General features: G+C 42.7%; 1 protein-coding gene across 1 annotated transcript in view; it reads right to left on the bottom strand.

The window, feature by feature from the left end:
- The window catches only part of POLR3A (RNA polymerase III subunit A), a 143,072-nt gene that overhangs the window by 7,175 nt on the left and 120,867 nt on the right, over positions 1-15,030 (bottom strand). The window contains exons 29-30 of the mRNA XM_073596832.1: positions 4,061-4,192; positions 1,774-1,906 (exon numbers count right to left, since the gene is read on the bottom strand). Coding sequence (XP_073452933.1) covers positions 1,774-1,906; positions 4,061-4,192 — 265 coding nt within the window. The remainder of the gene's footprint in view (positions 1-1,773; positions 1,907-4,060; positions 4,193-15,030) is intronic.

Genomic DNA, 15,030 nt, shown 5'->3' with positions numbered 1-15,030 from the left:
TCAAATACCTTCCTACCTAAGGTGCTTGTTTCTTATTCCACCTGAATCAGGACATTCTGTTACGATCCTTTTATTCCTAAGAAGATACTTCACTCCTTGGATGTTGTTTGAGCTGTTCAAAGTCTACAGCTTCATTTGTCCTGCCTGAGGGTCCTTACAAGGGTCAGGCTGCTTCTTGACCAATCATTTCTAGGTTGCTTCCCCTTTTTTTTGTTCATACATTTAGCGAGTTCTAATGGGTTGAGGTTTGTGCCTCTGTGGATACCAGTTTTGGGTGGAAGGTCTTGCAGGTAACTTTGTAATGCGTTTCCCCCCTTTTCTGTTTGGGGCTTTGGGCATGTTGGTCTTGTTTATGTCAGTGCTTTGTGGCATCCTAAACAGTCATAAATAATAACTCTTGTGTCCTGTGATGTATGATTAAGATATTAGTATTTTTGGTTTACCTCCATTTTCTTGGAGTATATTCACAGGAGACAGAGAACCCTCCCTTCTTGCTTGTGTTCCTCATTGCTTTTTTCAAAACTGAGGCTTGGTTAAGAGCAGGGGTCTCAAACTGGCGGCCCTCCAGCTGTTGCGAAACTACAAATCCCCTGAGGTATTGCAGGGCTAACAATTACAAGCATGACTCCCACAGACAGAGGCATGATGGGACTTGTAGTTTCGCAGCAGCTGGAGGGCCGCCAGTTTGAGACCCCTGGTTAAGAGGGTTATTCCTGGGAGGGAAATCCTGCCTATTTTTAGCAAGTGGCCATGCACCTGAGAGTCATAGCATAACACAAGTTGTCACAAATATTAACTCCTTTGTGTCCTGTAATGTACGATTAGGAAATATATTCTTACAAGCGATTTATTATTGGCAAATACAATTTCACAGGGGTCTCACAATAAAGTGAACACCCAATTCCCCTGCCTATAAAAAGCAAATTGTGTGCTATACACTGCGGGTTTGTCTTAATAAAAATCAGGACCCCTTGTCCCTTTGTGGTGGGCATACCATTGAGGTTTTTAGGGTCCAAGAACAATAAAAATGGACCAGGGCCCTGGACCTACATAGCACTCTGCAAGCTAACCACACATGTTGCACTCCTTGCCAAGGTGAGCATCTAATGTAGAATCTAGCTCTCAAAACAAACATTACAGGCTGACCTCAGATACAGTGGGGTCTAGGTACAGTCCCCAAGAGAACACTGAATGGTAAACTGCTTAATAGCCCAAGGGAGTAAGCATTCAAATATCTTGACAGATGTCAAAAAATGTGAATGGTTTAAAAAGAAAGCATTTCTCCAGAGAAAAACAAGTCCATCTTCAAAGACGCTAGCAAAAACTAGAGTCGCATGGAGTTAGAAAGATTATATGAGTGCACACTAATGGTGGCCCCAGAAGGTCTCCAGAGTCCAATCACCAGAAGGAAGCCTGCATAGAACCCATGGTCTATGAATACAAGTCCTGTACTGTATTATTAAGATATGTCACTTTTATTTACAAGGGGGTCACAGATCTACACACACTTAGCCCTTTGGGGATTAAGAATTTTTAGGTTGACAAATCTTCAAATGTAAGGTGCTTCACTGTCTGTAGACAAAGCACTGAGTATCCTTGCAAGCTCTGTATGTATTCAAAGGCCTTTTATACATATAAATATATAAAATTGCACTTACAATGAAGCGACTTGGTCAGGTCATATTACCAAAGTACAACATTTACTGGACCACCAGTTGCTGAACAATCATGAAATGTCATAAATGTTATCCAAGAAAGCAGCACACTACTCACCACAAACAGAATCTCTCTGTCCAAAATAGGCTGCATCAAACAAATGATCAGCCGTTTTCTCAAAAGAAGCCAGCATCAAAACACTTTCCTTCATCTTAGCCAGGCCAAAGCGAGTGATACCGAGCACTTCTCCCTGAAAACAAAAATGTAGGCAATTAGCTTATAACCAAACATATAGTAAATTAATCAATACTATTTCAAACTGCGCAACCCAAACGAAAAAAATTGAAAAATTATAACCTCTGTGTTGCCAGCTAGAACACTAGACGGTGTTTCAACCTCACCTCCAAACAAATTGTATAATGCAATAAAGTGTAGCGCAACACTATTAAATTATAACTAGCTCAAACACAATATATGAAAGCCCATAACATTGTGAATAACACTAATATAAAAGTAGGCACAGTACAGAAGGAAGCCCAATTGGAGGGCGCAACACGTATAGGAAAGAGGAGCCGAGCCTGTGACGTCACGCCACCGACCGATACGAGGGTAGTGGTGAGCTGGCTGGCGGAATTGTTTCTTCCATTTTCATCTGTCTTGCAAGTGTTTTTATTACTGGGGGATTAATAAAAGAATTTTAAACTGAGAGCACTATGTTGTCGCCATTTAACATATGGTGGACAAGTGGAAGGGGAAGGCGTTTGCCATCCCAAAGTCTGAAGGGATCAGTTGGAGGTCCAGTTGGGAGAATAGCAGCCAGTGGAGGACACAGATGAGCCTATTTTTATTGTGTTGAAGGTGAGCAGGTTTTTCACCTCGTGGCGAATGAGCACTATTCACAAGAAGAATTTGAAAGAAATATTCACATATAAAACAATATTGAGTGCGGGTCTGTATAATTTTAGAATATTTTATGTTTGAAGTTATTCACATATTGTATTTGCACTAGTTATATTTAATGGTGTTGCACTACACTTTATTACATTATAAAATATAGTAAATTAAGATGCACACGAACCATTTTGCATCACAAAAAGGAGAAAAAAAAAATATTTTCTAAAGTAACAGTTTTTACATCAATGTTCACTGCAGATGGGCGGCCTGCAGAGGCAGAGTGATGTACCCATATATCACTGCCTGCTTCTGGGTTTAGGGTACTGGCATGCGTTGGTAAATACAGAGCTCCGTACAGAGGGAAAGATCTGTCGGTTTCTCATCCCTTTACTTAACCCTGGTACACAGGGTTTTCAGCCACAGAGGGCTGAAAAAAAAACAAAAACAAATGAGGCGCTCATGGGGAGCTTGCTGTACTAACTATACGATGTGAGTACAGTGATCTCCCCACTGAGCTATTGTATTCTGACAGGGAGACTGCCCCCCCTGCCAGAACACACCAGTCAGTGCTCACAGCCAGTGGCCGAGTGTGCTGATTGGATGCTGATCGGCAGATGTTTATCTGGCATGCCCCTTGGACAGAAGCCAGATGTTCGGCCAGTTTCTGTCAGACAGGCTACTGTACACGCAGGCCAAATGACGGCCGGTTTATGTTGACCGGGACGATATTTGGCTCGTGTGTACCAGGCTTTGGAGATCAAGTAGTAAAAGCAGTACACTTCACACATATTACACATTAGTTAGGCACACGTTTAATCCTTTGATCACCCTAGATGTTAACCCCTTCCCAACCAGTGTCATTAGCACAGTGACAGCGTATAATATTAATCACTGTAGTAATGTCACTGGTGACATTAGTGGCAGTTAGTCACACACACACACACATATATATATATACATACACACACACACATATATGTATACATACACATACATATATACACATATATATACACACACACACACACACACACACACACAATAGGTTGTAGGCACTATAAATTTTCACACAAACCAACCAATATACGCTTATTGGAATTTTTTTTGATTTAATAAAAACACATGTAGCGGAATACATTTTGTCCAAAATTTATGAAGAAATGTTTTTTTTTTTATTGGATATGTTTTGTAGCAGAGTGTAAAAAATAGTTTGTTTTTTTCAAAACGTTCTGTCTTTTTTTATTTACATTGCAAAAAATAAAAAACCCAGTGGTAATGAAATACCACCAAAAGTAAAAACTATTTACGTTAAAAAAAAAAAAAAAATTATATATATAATATTTTCTTTGGGTACAAAGTTCCAGTTTTGGAGGTCAAGTGGTTAATGGAGACGGAATATCATTAATAATAATTGAAGTAAACAAATTAAAGTAAACATTTTGTTAGCACAAATATGCATAAAATAGTAATTTTTTCATATGTACAACTAAATTCTACACTGGAAACCTACCTTGTAAGTCATCAGATCAGACAGAAGCATGACGTGACGTCTGTCAATACTCATCCCATGATTTACCATGGTATACTGGATCTCATTTATAATGGTGGAGCGTGCAGCTTCTATACCAATAGTCTTTTCCACCTAAAGAATATTAAATATTATAACATCTTATAAAATAATGTCTAGTACATTAAAGGTAGCAAAAGTATATTTAAACTTACCATAAGATAGTTTTTCTGGAGTACATTAAAAGGCACACAAGATAGAGGGTGTTCAGGTACATTGAGTTATGATGAAGGCTTCAGGAGATTCGGATACTGGCAAGCAAAGCTGAAACCACAGCCCAGCATATCCCTTATCACTCCCAGCACACCCCAGTTTTGGAGCAAGCAATAATAAGGATTGGATCATAAGAAGGACCTTTGTCCCTTAAAGTAGTTGTAAACATATATAAAATTAAGGTGCAGTGCATGAATGGTAAATAATGAATAAAGTTAAAATAGTCCAATTATGATTCAACACAAAAAAGGAGAAGAGGACTAAAAGTCCCAGCAAGCACCAGGAGGATCCTGGTGACAAAGACACGGGGTGGAGACAAAAGTTCTTTGAATATAATGCGTACAGGGAGGATCCATGCGCTGACATCACCCGCTGTCAACCTGTATATTACACACCGCCAACATTTACCATGGATATGTGTTTTTATTCAAGTTGTTTGTGAGTAACAGTGAGCACTTAGATTTGTTTTTGCTTCACCTCTTTTATACCCTGGGGGAATTGACTGGAGTTCCTGCCTCTGTCTGGATGATTTACCCTTTGAAAGGGACCTGTGCACTTGACCATCTGTTAGCTCAGTGTTCCAGTTCTTGAGAGGAATGAAGGAATTTCTCTAAAGGTTAAAAGGTTTGTCACCAATGGTTTTTCCTGAGTTGTCTTTGTCACGCGAGATCCTCCTAGTACTTGCTGAGACTTTTAGTCCTCTTCTCCTTTTGTGTTGGATCATAATTGGCCTATTTTAACCTTATTCATTATTTGCGCTGCACCTTAAATTTTATAAATGTACCTGGATTATGTGATAATCTTTTGTGCTAACTGTATCAGTTTTTAGTTTTTTGTAAAATTAGAATATTTTTCCGCTGATTGATTTGTATTATGTCTTTGAGCTGTAAACATATACTCAGTGAAGTGAGCCTCAGGTGATGCCCCCGAGATGAAACAAATCCTCCTACAGAGGTTGTACCTGTTTATCTTCAGTCTATACATTCGTTTAAAAAGTGTTGAATTTTTACGCTGGTCAGAGTTCAGAAAAAAAAGGGGATGAAGAGCCAAAATTACACTCTGCAGAGCTGAGTGAGGAGAGGTTTGGGAGCTAATTGGAGGGAAGAGACACCCCCCCCCCCCTCAATATGCTCACAGGAACAGAGCCAAGGCTGTCAATCTGTCACCATTTTTCTCTTGGTGTCAGGAAAACTTGTCAGAAGCGATTACTGCTTTATTCCTCTGTTATCAGCACCAGACAGAAATGACACTTGGTGCTCTTAATTGAGACACACTATACAGGGATATGCTATATTCATATTTCATGTCTGAGGTTTACAACCACTTTAACATACCCCAGGAAGAGAGAAATTTTGTGTTACTGTCACGTCTACCCCAATGCAGGTGGTCAGACACTATAGCTGGCTACTGTGTGTTTCACCTATAGCAGCCCCTTTTCTCATAAGCAAGCCTACTGGTACTCTGTTGCCCCAAGGACTTATACACAATGCTATAGTGCCTGGCCACCACGCCAGGGCAGATGCGGACTGAGCAAAGCAAATACTTAGACAGATAACGTGGTTCTATGACAGTCCACCCAGAGACTGATCACATTAATCCGCCTGCAGGTGGACAGACAAGGAGAGTGCCATAGCCAAACCCCGGATGCTGGAATGAAGAACAGGATCACTAAGGGATCCGAGGAGGGGCCCCCAGACCCTTAAAGACATACTGGAGATCCAGCACAGGACCATCAGACTGGGAAAAGGTCAGTGAATCAGTGAGGTCAGGTTGGTTAGCACGTGACTTGTCACAGGAGTCAACCTGGATAGCTGAAACACAAGCAGAAAAAAAGATTGAAAGCCCCACCTGGCCGAATGAGGCAGTCTATCCAAAGGATGGATTGAGCTTCTTAGAAAGGTTTGAATTGATGTAGTAGAAGTAGGGTGAGGCCAGGTTACAGAAAGTCCTGAATAAGAAAAAGCAGGAGGCTCAATGGGCATGGGCTGCACTGGTATAACTGGTTCAGAGGCAGACTGAATCGCACTGCCAGGTGTAGCGACTGTGGAACGTGTGGACAAGTTAGCCTGGCTGTGTGTCCATGGGAGTTTAGGGACAGTCAAAGGTAAGGGTAATCCAAGGGGCTTGACTTCTGAGGACTTAAAGGAAGTTTCCAAACGGGGCTCATGGCTGCGAGACAGCGTATCATTTTGGCTTCTAGGAGAAGGAGAGTCAGGTTGCGGCAATTGGCAGGAGAGGTGGCCTGTAGAGAATTCAGTAAATTTGTCAGCGTTTTTTGCTTTAACAGAGTAACATAAAAGCCACATGGAAATGCAAACTGGAAACATTGTCATGATCAGGATCTGATTAGGACTGTATTAAAAAGGTACAAACTCAATTCAGTTCTGGATGCAAGTCTGGGACCAGGACCTAATCTCCTCTGTAACCCAGTCTACAGTGCACAAGGTTACCAAGCCCATGGACAAGGGAGAGTTATCAACAGCTGAGACGAAAAAGGGTCTGTGCACCTTAGTCACAAGAATCTGTAGAAGTTACCGGGAGGAAGGACCTTTCCTTTCGCAGGTTCTGATCCTGCAACCACCAGTTTAGACTTAAGCATGCCCGAGGAGATAAGATAACAAGAGGTCTTGTTGTAGAGGATGGAATGGAACTGGGCATAGGGCACTGCCTCGAAGGAGGATACCATCCTCCCTAGAAGACTCATACAGAGCCGAATGGAGGGTTGTCTGGTGCCCCTTATTTGAAGCACCTGATTCTTCAGGGCATAGATCCTTGAGGGTGGGAAGAATACTCTTGTTTGGACTGTATCTAGGATCAGATCTAAATACTTTAGACTTTGGAGCTAGTCTCGAGGTTGACTTCGGTATTTTTGATCCAGCATAAGCTTTCCAAATACCACACTGTGCATGTTATGCTCTGTTCTAGAGCCTGTAGTGAGTGATCTCTGAGCAGGAGGTCATCTAGATACCCAAGCGACAGGATCCCTTGGGCCCTTAAAAGACCCAGTACTGGTGCTAGGACCTTTGTGAACACCCGGGGAGTTGTAGCAAGCCGGAAGGGTAGAGCCACAAACGGAAAATGATGTTCCTCTACTGCAAATCGCAGGAACCTCTGATGAGGCTGAAAGATGGACACGTGTAAATTAGCGTCCTTTTTTATCGATGGAGGCTAGAAAGTCTCCCATCTGGAGTGAGGCTACTACTAAGCGGATAGACTCCATCCAAAAGGACTGGATCAGTAGATACTGGTTCAGGGATCTTAGGTCCAAAATGGGCCTTGTGTTCCCATTTGGTTTTTGAACCGTAAATAGTTATGAGTAAAACCCTGCGTCCCTTTCGGGTAAAGGAACCTCTACAATCACTCCTTGATGCACTAAATGATGTAGTGCCTGAAGCAATAAGTCTCTTTTTGGAGGATCCGAGGGAACGCTGGATCTTACAATCCTCTGAGGGGGAACCCCCCCCGCAACTTCAGCTTGTAACTGTGGGATATAGTTGAGGTAACCCACTCGTCCTTAACTATTGTTCTCCAAACATCCGCAAAGTGCAGCAGCCTGCCCCACCCCCGAACAGAGCAGACAGTCAGAGTGACCATCGCTTCAGTCATAATGCAATACATTTATCAGGTATACAGGTATAGACCACAAAATAACAAATAAAAGGTGTGTCGTCAATCAGCACAATTCATTCCATTCAGGGTTCAGTCTCAGGTAGCCCATACTGTAATGCCCCCATTATCTTTTGTATCTCAAGGGGTGGGTGGTACGGTGCCATCTGAGTTGACCCAGGAGTTCCATATTTTAGAGAATTTTTTTGGGCACCCTCTAGCTTCGTATGTTAACTTATATAATGGTATTGCTTGGTTGACAATGGTGAGCCAGAACTCTATAGTAGGTAAGGATTGGGATTTCCAGTGCATGGTTATTTTTTTTTGCGTAAAACTTCAAATTTACTGATTACTTCATAAACAGTTTTTTCTTTAGAGTTTTTCTAGGAGAACAATTATTTGCGTTCCAGCCGCAATATATACAAGGCATTGGCTTTCTAACCCATTATTTCCAAGGTGCCCTTTCTGTCATTTAGCGCTACACGTTTTTGTATATTTTGATTCGTTGTGCAATAATTCTGGTTGCAGTGTTAGCAGCTCATCATCTTAATATTTTGATTATTTGGAGCAAGCGCTAATTTATTGGTGGGATTTTGGTGAATACATTAGGAATTACAAATTTTGCCGCTGCTCCGTGGTTTTATCCCCACTATGGATGTGTTTGACTACCGAGCCTCACGTAGGGTTAACACCGAGGGGGTATTTACAACAACAAGTAGTGACACAGAGATTGGAGGTTTGTTCCTCAGGCTTAAAAATGTCATGACAACCGAACTTCATCTACAATGGGATTTGGTTTTTTTACAGCAATATATTACAGAACAAATGGTTCCTAGAAGCCTCCGTTGGGAAGTCCAACCCCAACAGGGGGAGACTGATTATGATTCATGGTTTAAGTATTTTAATGATGCAGGCATCAATTTTTTACAGGTACTTATATCCAAGAAAAATAATAGACTCCAGGTCATTGACAGAGAAATTAAGGATCTGAGGGATAAACTTTCAGTCCATAAAAATTCTCAGGAGTACAATTCCCTTTCCTCTAACCTTTTGGGACATTTAGAGAAAGAAGACCGTGATCAAAAAATAAAGAAACAAAAGAAATACTCTAGAGACGCAGGAGACTACAAGAACCGTGTGGTTTTTGGCTGGCAAAAACTCCTTCAAGCTACCCCACCTATGGAGGTTTCCTCTAATAATACAGTGAGTACAACACAAATAAATGGCCTTACAACATCAAACGCCACCACAGTTCAACCTCATTCCATGGGAGCCCACTCTCAGGGTCGTGGTCCCCAGGGAAGTGGAACCAAACGTGATGAGATACCTTATACATCTCAACCACGCGTACAACATTATAGCCCTCATACATCCCGTAGGGGGAGAAATAACTTGAGAGGGAGAAGGACGGGTAGGGGCAACTCTCGTAATAAAACATATCACCCAGACACCCACTCCCAACATGCTTCTTATTATCCCTCCCCGAGACCATACAGACCAGGCCCAGACTCTCAGCGTAGAGAGGAATCCTATCACCAGTACTCATCTCCTACACGCACCTATAATAGGTTTTCACCCCTCAGGGAGATCTATAGCCCTGAATATAGAAGAGATGACTACGATCACTCTCCGTATATACACAATCCTTACACACATGGTAACCAGGATTTTCGCGAGGGCCCACACTCCAGAAAACGAGGTCCAGATCAAAGAGAGGGTGTAGAGGGGGGAGGAGAGTACAAAGAAGAAAAAAGACAAAGACTTTAAAAGGCCAAGGTGTCTATAATTTAAGTTCACAAACTCTCACAGAAGCAGAGCTATCTATATTAGACAAGGGTCTTAAATACGCCCCTCCTAAAAAACTGGATAAGTTTCATACGTTCATGGATATTCACAAATATATCCGTAAGGTTAATATACAGAGATATTTGGTATCTAATCCGGTCCGTAATGACTATCCGGCAGCTACGTCGGGAACCGTTCATTCTGGTTTGTCCAATCCCTCTCTTTTTTCCCCCCCAGTACCCACAGCGCCAGCTGTGAAAATCTTCAGGGATCTCGTCTTACGTGATTTAGCCAGATTACCAATTAAGCGCACTCACCATCCTCCATTGCTAAAAGGGGGTTTGGAGTCTTTATGCGCACGTAAAGACTTGGTGGTCCGTCCAGCGGATAAAGGAGGGGGAATAGTGATCTTGGATAAGAGCCAATACGAAACAGAAATGCATCGCATTCTGAACGAACCGGGTACTTATCAAATATTACCTAATAATCCTACACACAATTACAAACAAAAATTACATCAGCTCGTTTTAAAGGGATATGAATTGAAGATCTTAAATAAGAGAGAAAGAGACTTCTTAATTCCCACAGCGCCTCGAATCCCCACCATTTACTACCTGCCGAAAGTCCATAAGGATCCAGTTTGCCCCCCTGGTAGGCCAATTGTAAGTGGTATTAATTCCATTACAGCTAGAATAGGCAAATACATCGATTTTTTCCTACAGCCTCTAGTAAAGAAAACACCTTCATATCTGAAAGACACCAGTTCTACAATTAGACTCCTCGAAAACATCACAGTACAGGAGGGCTACATCATGGCCACGGCGGACGTGACATCATTGTATACGTGCATATCACACGACAAGGGCATTGACGCTGTTAAGCATTTTTTGACCCGGGAACACTCCCTAGCGGCCTTTCAGTGTGATTATCTTGTGGAACTACTTGAGTTCGCGGCAAAACACAATTACTTTTGGTTTAATCATAATTTCTATCTCCAACAACGTGGAGTTGCCATGGGGGCAAAGTTCGCCCCGAGTCTCGCGAACCTATTCATGGCCAAGTGGGAGGAGGATGTCGTCTATGTCCACGAAACCAGCTCTCTGGTTTTGTGGACTAGGTACATAGACGACATCCTTCTCCTATGGAATGGCACCATGGAGACACTCAACGAGTTCTTCATGAGTTTGAATGATAATGATAGGGGTATATCCTTGTCATATGAAGCCAGCGAGACTAAAATTCATTTCTTAGATCTACAGATAGAAATTGTTAATAAAGAATTTAGATTCAGCACCTATTTTAAACCCACAGACCGCAATGGGTTCATTCCTGTAGATAGTTGTCATCATGTCTCATGGCTAAATGCGGTCCCTCGGAGTCAGTTTTTGAGACTCCGACGGAATTGCACTGATACGGAGCCATTTCTTGAGCAGGCCCAGATTTTAAAATCCAGGTTCGAGGACAAGGGATACGATACGGATGCCCTGGATCAGGAAATCCAAAGAGCTACAAACATAGATAGGAAATCCTTATTGGAAGTTAGACCTAAGAGAGAACCGGATGGGAAATTTAGGTGGGCCATGTTGACTACTTTTTCAACACAACACAGACAAATTAAAAACATCATGAGGAAACATTGGGGCGTCCTTAAACAAGACAGCATTCTTGGTTCACTCATCCCAGAAGAAGCCAATGTCATTTTTAGGGGTGTACCGTCATTAAAGGGACAGATAGCTCCTAACATTATAAACCCTCCCACTCGTCCTTCCTTTTTTCACGACTGGACTGGTTTCTTCCCATGTAGGAAATGCACGGTTTGCCAGCATAATGCTGTTAAAACACGTAAAGTGACTGAGTTCGCTTCCACGGTGACGGGAAAGAGATACACTATAAGATCATTCTGCACATGCAGTACTAGATATGTAGTGTATCTCATCACCTGCCCCTGCCTTAAACAATACATAGGCCGCACTACTAGGACATTTTCGATTAGGGTAGGGGAGCATATCGCCCTAATTAAAAGCAGAGACCCCAAACATACGGTCCCGAGACACTACAAGGAATTTCATGGTGGGAGTCTAGAGGGATCACATTTTGTCATTATTGACAAATATACACCACCCTGGAGAGGGGGCGCTAAAACTAGGGGTGTATCTCGCCTCGAAATGTTCTGGGCATATGAGTTACAAACCTTTACCCCCCTAGGACTCAATGTAGAGGTAGATGTTAACGCATTCCTCGATGAATCATAGGGTGCACAGTGCATACATCTATCACTTCATGATTTGTCGATATATGGAAAAGATTGATTTCTGAAGTATGTCTTAAGGGTTGACATGTTCCATAGTTGTTACAGATGTAAATTAAGATGACTCATGTGAATCCAGCTCATTGAATTGTGTTCATTTATCACACCATATGGGTTTACATATATGCATTTTGTGCATTCTATCACACATGCCAACTTCATACGTGGCCCGCCCGGATTAGGTCACATGCATTATTACTGCTATGGGATGAACAAGATTTATGTATAAGTGAATAGATACATGTTGAGTAGGGTTTTTTATAATCATTTGGACATACTGGTAGATATGGCCTTACATTCACTTTTCACACTTAAAATTTTATAACAAAAGATGCACCTTTGGGCATCCAACCATCATAACAACACCAGTTGTTTTTTTCTATCAGCAAGTACGTTCTTTTGTATTAACAATTACGTGCATTCACTACTTATTGTGCTAAGTTGCCCGACTGTCTGTATGATATAGGGTGACACGCACGGTTCCGGTTTTTACTTTCAGACTGGAACGCAAGCTATCTCACACCGAGGTCATTTCTAACCCGTCGTCACACCGCGAGCTTCCGGTTAACCACCATTGGAACGCAAGCTGTGTGACTCACACCACGACTTCCGTTCTCGCGCCATGACGACACAGCGTCATATCGCGGGACTTGCTAAGACCTGTCTCCACATACAGTGTGAGACGCACGAAGGCTGAATAGTCTTAAATAGCAGCAGATGCTTGATTCCAACTTGTAGATCTAATTTTAACACCACATATCAACGTGTTAATAACATTTAATTTTTAATTTTTGATTTATGGGGAATAATTGGCTGTAACGCTGGTGGGTGGAACGCACATTATATCCACCAAACTGAGGCCTGGAACGCACGCGGGTCCGCCATTTTGGGCAACCCGGAAGTGCCAATTGACGAAATTGAACGGGCTGGAGTCACATCAAGAGGACCACAGGGCCTATATTAGTGAGTTGGGCTGCAGTGGAGGGCACCCCAGGACGAAGTCTATTCAGACGAAACGCGTCGGGAGGACTCCACTGCTGCCCCCTTTTTATCCACAAGCGCTTTTTTAAACATCTATATCATGTAAGTGTATTTCTTCATTTTAATAAATACGGTTTCTACGGTATTACACTATGTGGTCCTTTTTATATCCTTTATGAGCCATACGTAAGGACTTCTGTTGTGTTTGGAGAAAATACGCCTTCGGAAAAGCTCCCTTGACATCTTCAGGCCGCTAAGATCTTCTCATTATTGCCAAGGAGCAATTAAAGCTGGTTTGACCCTTACAGTATACACTGTCTTGGGTTCAAACCCTCCGGTAAGCCTCCATCTATACTATCCGAGTGCATTGCATGTTTGTGAAGACACTGTGGTGTGATATTTTGAAATTAGTCCATTCATACTACATTCTACAGAGTTAAATAGGACTGTTTTTGATCCACTACATATTACCACTCCTAAGACTCTAAGACGTATGCTGGTGAAGGTTCTTTCCACACCACTTTCAAGCGATGATCCATTCAGTTTTTAATTTACTGATTACTTCATAAACAGTTTTTTCTTTAGAGTTTTTCTAGGAGAACAATTATTTGCGTTCCAGCCGCAATATATACAAGGCATTGGCTTTCTAACCCATTATTTCCAAGGTGCCCTTTCTGTCATTTAGCGCTACACGTTTTTGTATATTTTCACTATACGTATATAAGAATGTACATTTTTGGACAAATCTTCGTCGTCAATGTATCCCAGCAGACATCTAAGAGGATTGGAAATGTTAGGTATCGTAGCTACAGAGCTTATGAAGGCCGTAACTTCTGACCAAAACTTCCTTATCGGAGCACATTCCCACATTGGATGAAATAATGTACCATTGGCCATTCTGCATCCAGAGCATAAGGGAGAAGGCAATCTCTATATAGTAATTTGGTCTGTATCACCTTGTCCCTTGGGGAAAACCTGTGTGGCCTAAAGAGGCCTCAGGGATCCCAAAGAGGACCAGGGAGGCTCAGTAACCTCTGCAAGAGACAACTTAAAGGCAGAACTAACCATTTCGGTAAGAGTCAGGTTCAAAAGCCTCTGTGATTGAGAGGCAGACGCCAACTGGATATCTTCTTGTCCAGATTGCTCTGAAGCAAGACTCATCCGCCAGGCCATCCACAGAATTCTGAGCTTTAAGCTCTTCCCCCATCCTCAACCCATTCGTGCTCCAGGGAGGGGGATCTGTCACGCTTCCTGCCACCCTGTGGGACGGAGGCAATCATGTCAGCAATCCTGTGCTCTAACCGGGCTAGGGCTGAGGACAGTTCATCCGTAGTGATAAAGGGTGAAGTAGCAGCGTTGACTGTAGGCACAATCTCGGATAGGTGCAGCGGCTCAGATTACCCAGAAGCCTCTGGTCCTTCAGGGGATACAACACTAGGGATACGACTAGGTTCATCAGGAACTACTGATGACATAGGTGTGCCCTTCCCTGTAATGTTAGTCCCGCTCCTCTTTTTTGAAGACATTTACTATCCTCAAAAAGGGAGTACCTGGGTGTAGTATCATTACACCTCAGAAGGGAGACCCTTTAATAGGGCTCACCAAGCCCCTATGCAACAATCCTGCTAAGCACCTTTAGCCTGCCAAGCAACACCTGGTGACTCACATGACCAAGGTAAGGGGAAATGAACTCCTGCAAGTGCCTGGTTCAGAGCCTGCTCTATTTCCCACAGCTGCCTTCTGGAAGCACCACATGCTTGGCCTGCACAGCTTAAATAAGCTGAGTGTGCGGCTGAACGTTCTATGCATGTGTGCGCGGTCCAGGTGAGCGGGCGTGATTGTATTTGCATACGTCGCAAATCTTCGTGCGCCTAGATAAAAGGCTACGGTGCATGTACGGCGAAGCCTCATGTCCCATGGCCGCCAAACAAACTGCTGAGCCCAGCGGCGGTTTTGCGAACACGTGTGCCATGGTGAACCAAGGCGAAATGGTGCACCATCCTACAAGTAAAAAACAGCC

Source organism: Aquarana catesbeiana, linkage group LG08, assembly GCF_042186555.1.
Source record: "Aquarana catesbeiana isolate 2022-GZ linkage group LG08, ASM4218655v1, whole genome shotgun sequence".
Classification (NCBI taxonomy): Eukaryota; Metazoa; Chordata; class Amphibia; order Anura; family Ranidae; genus Aquarana; species Aquarana catesbeiana.
This window is presented reverse-complemented; position numbering and strand designations above follow the sequence as displayed.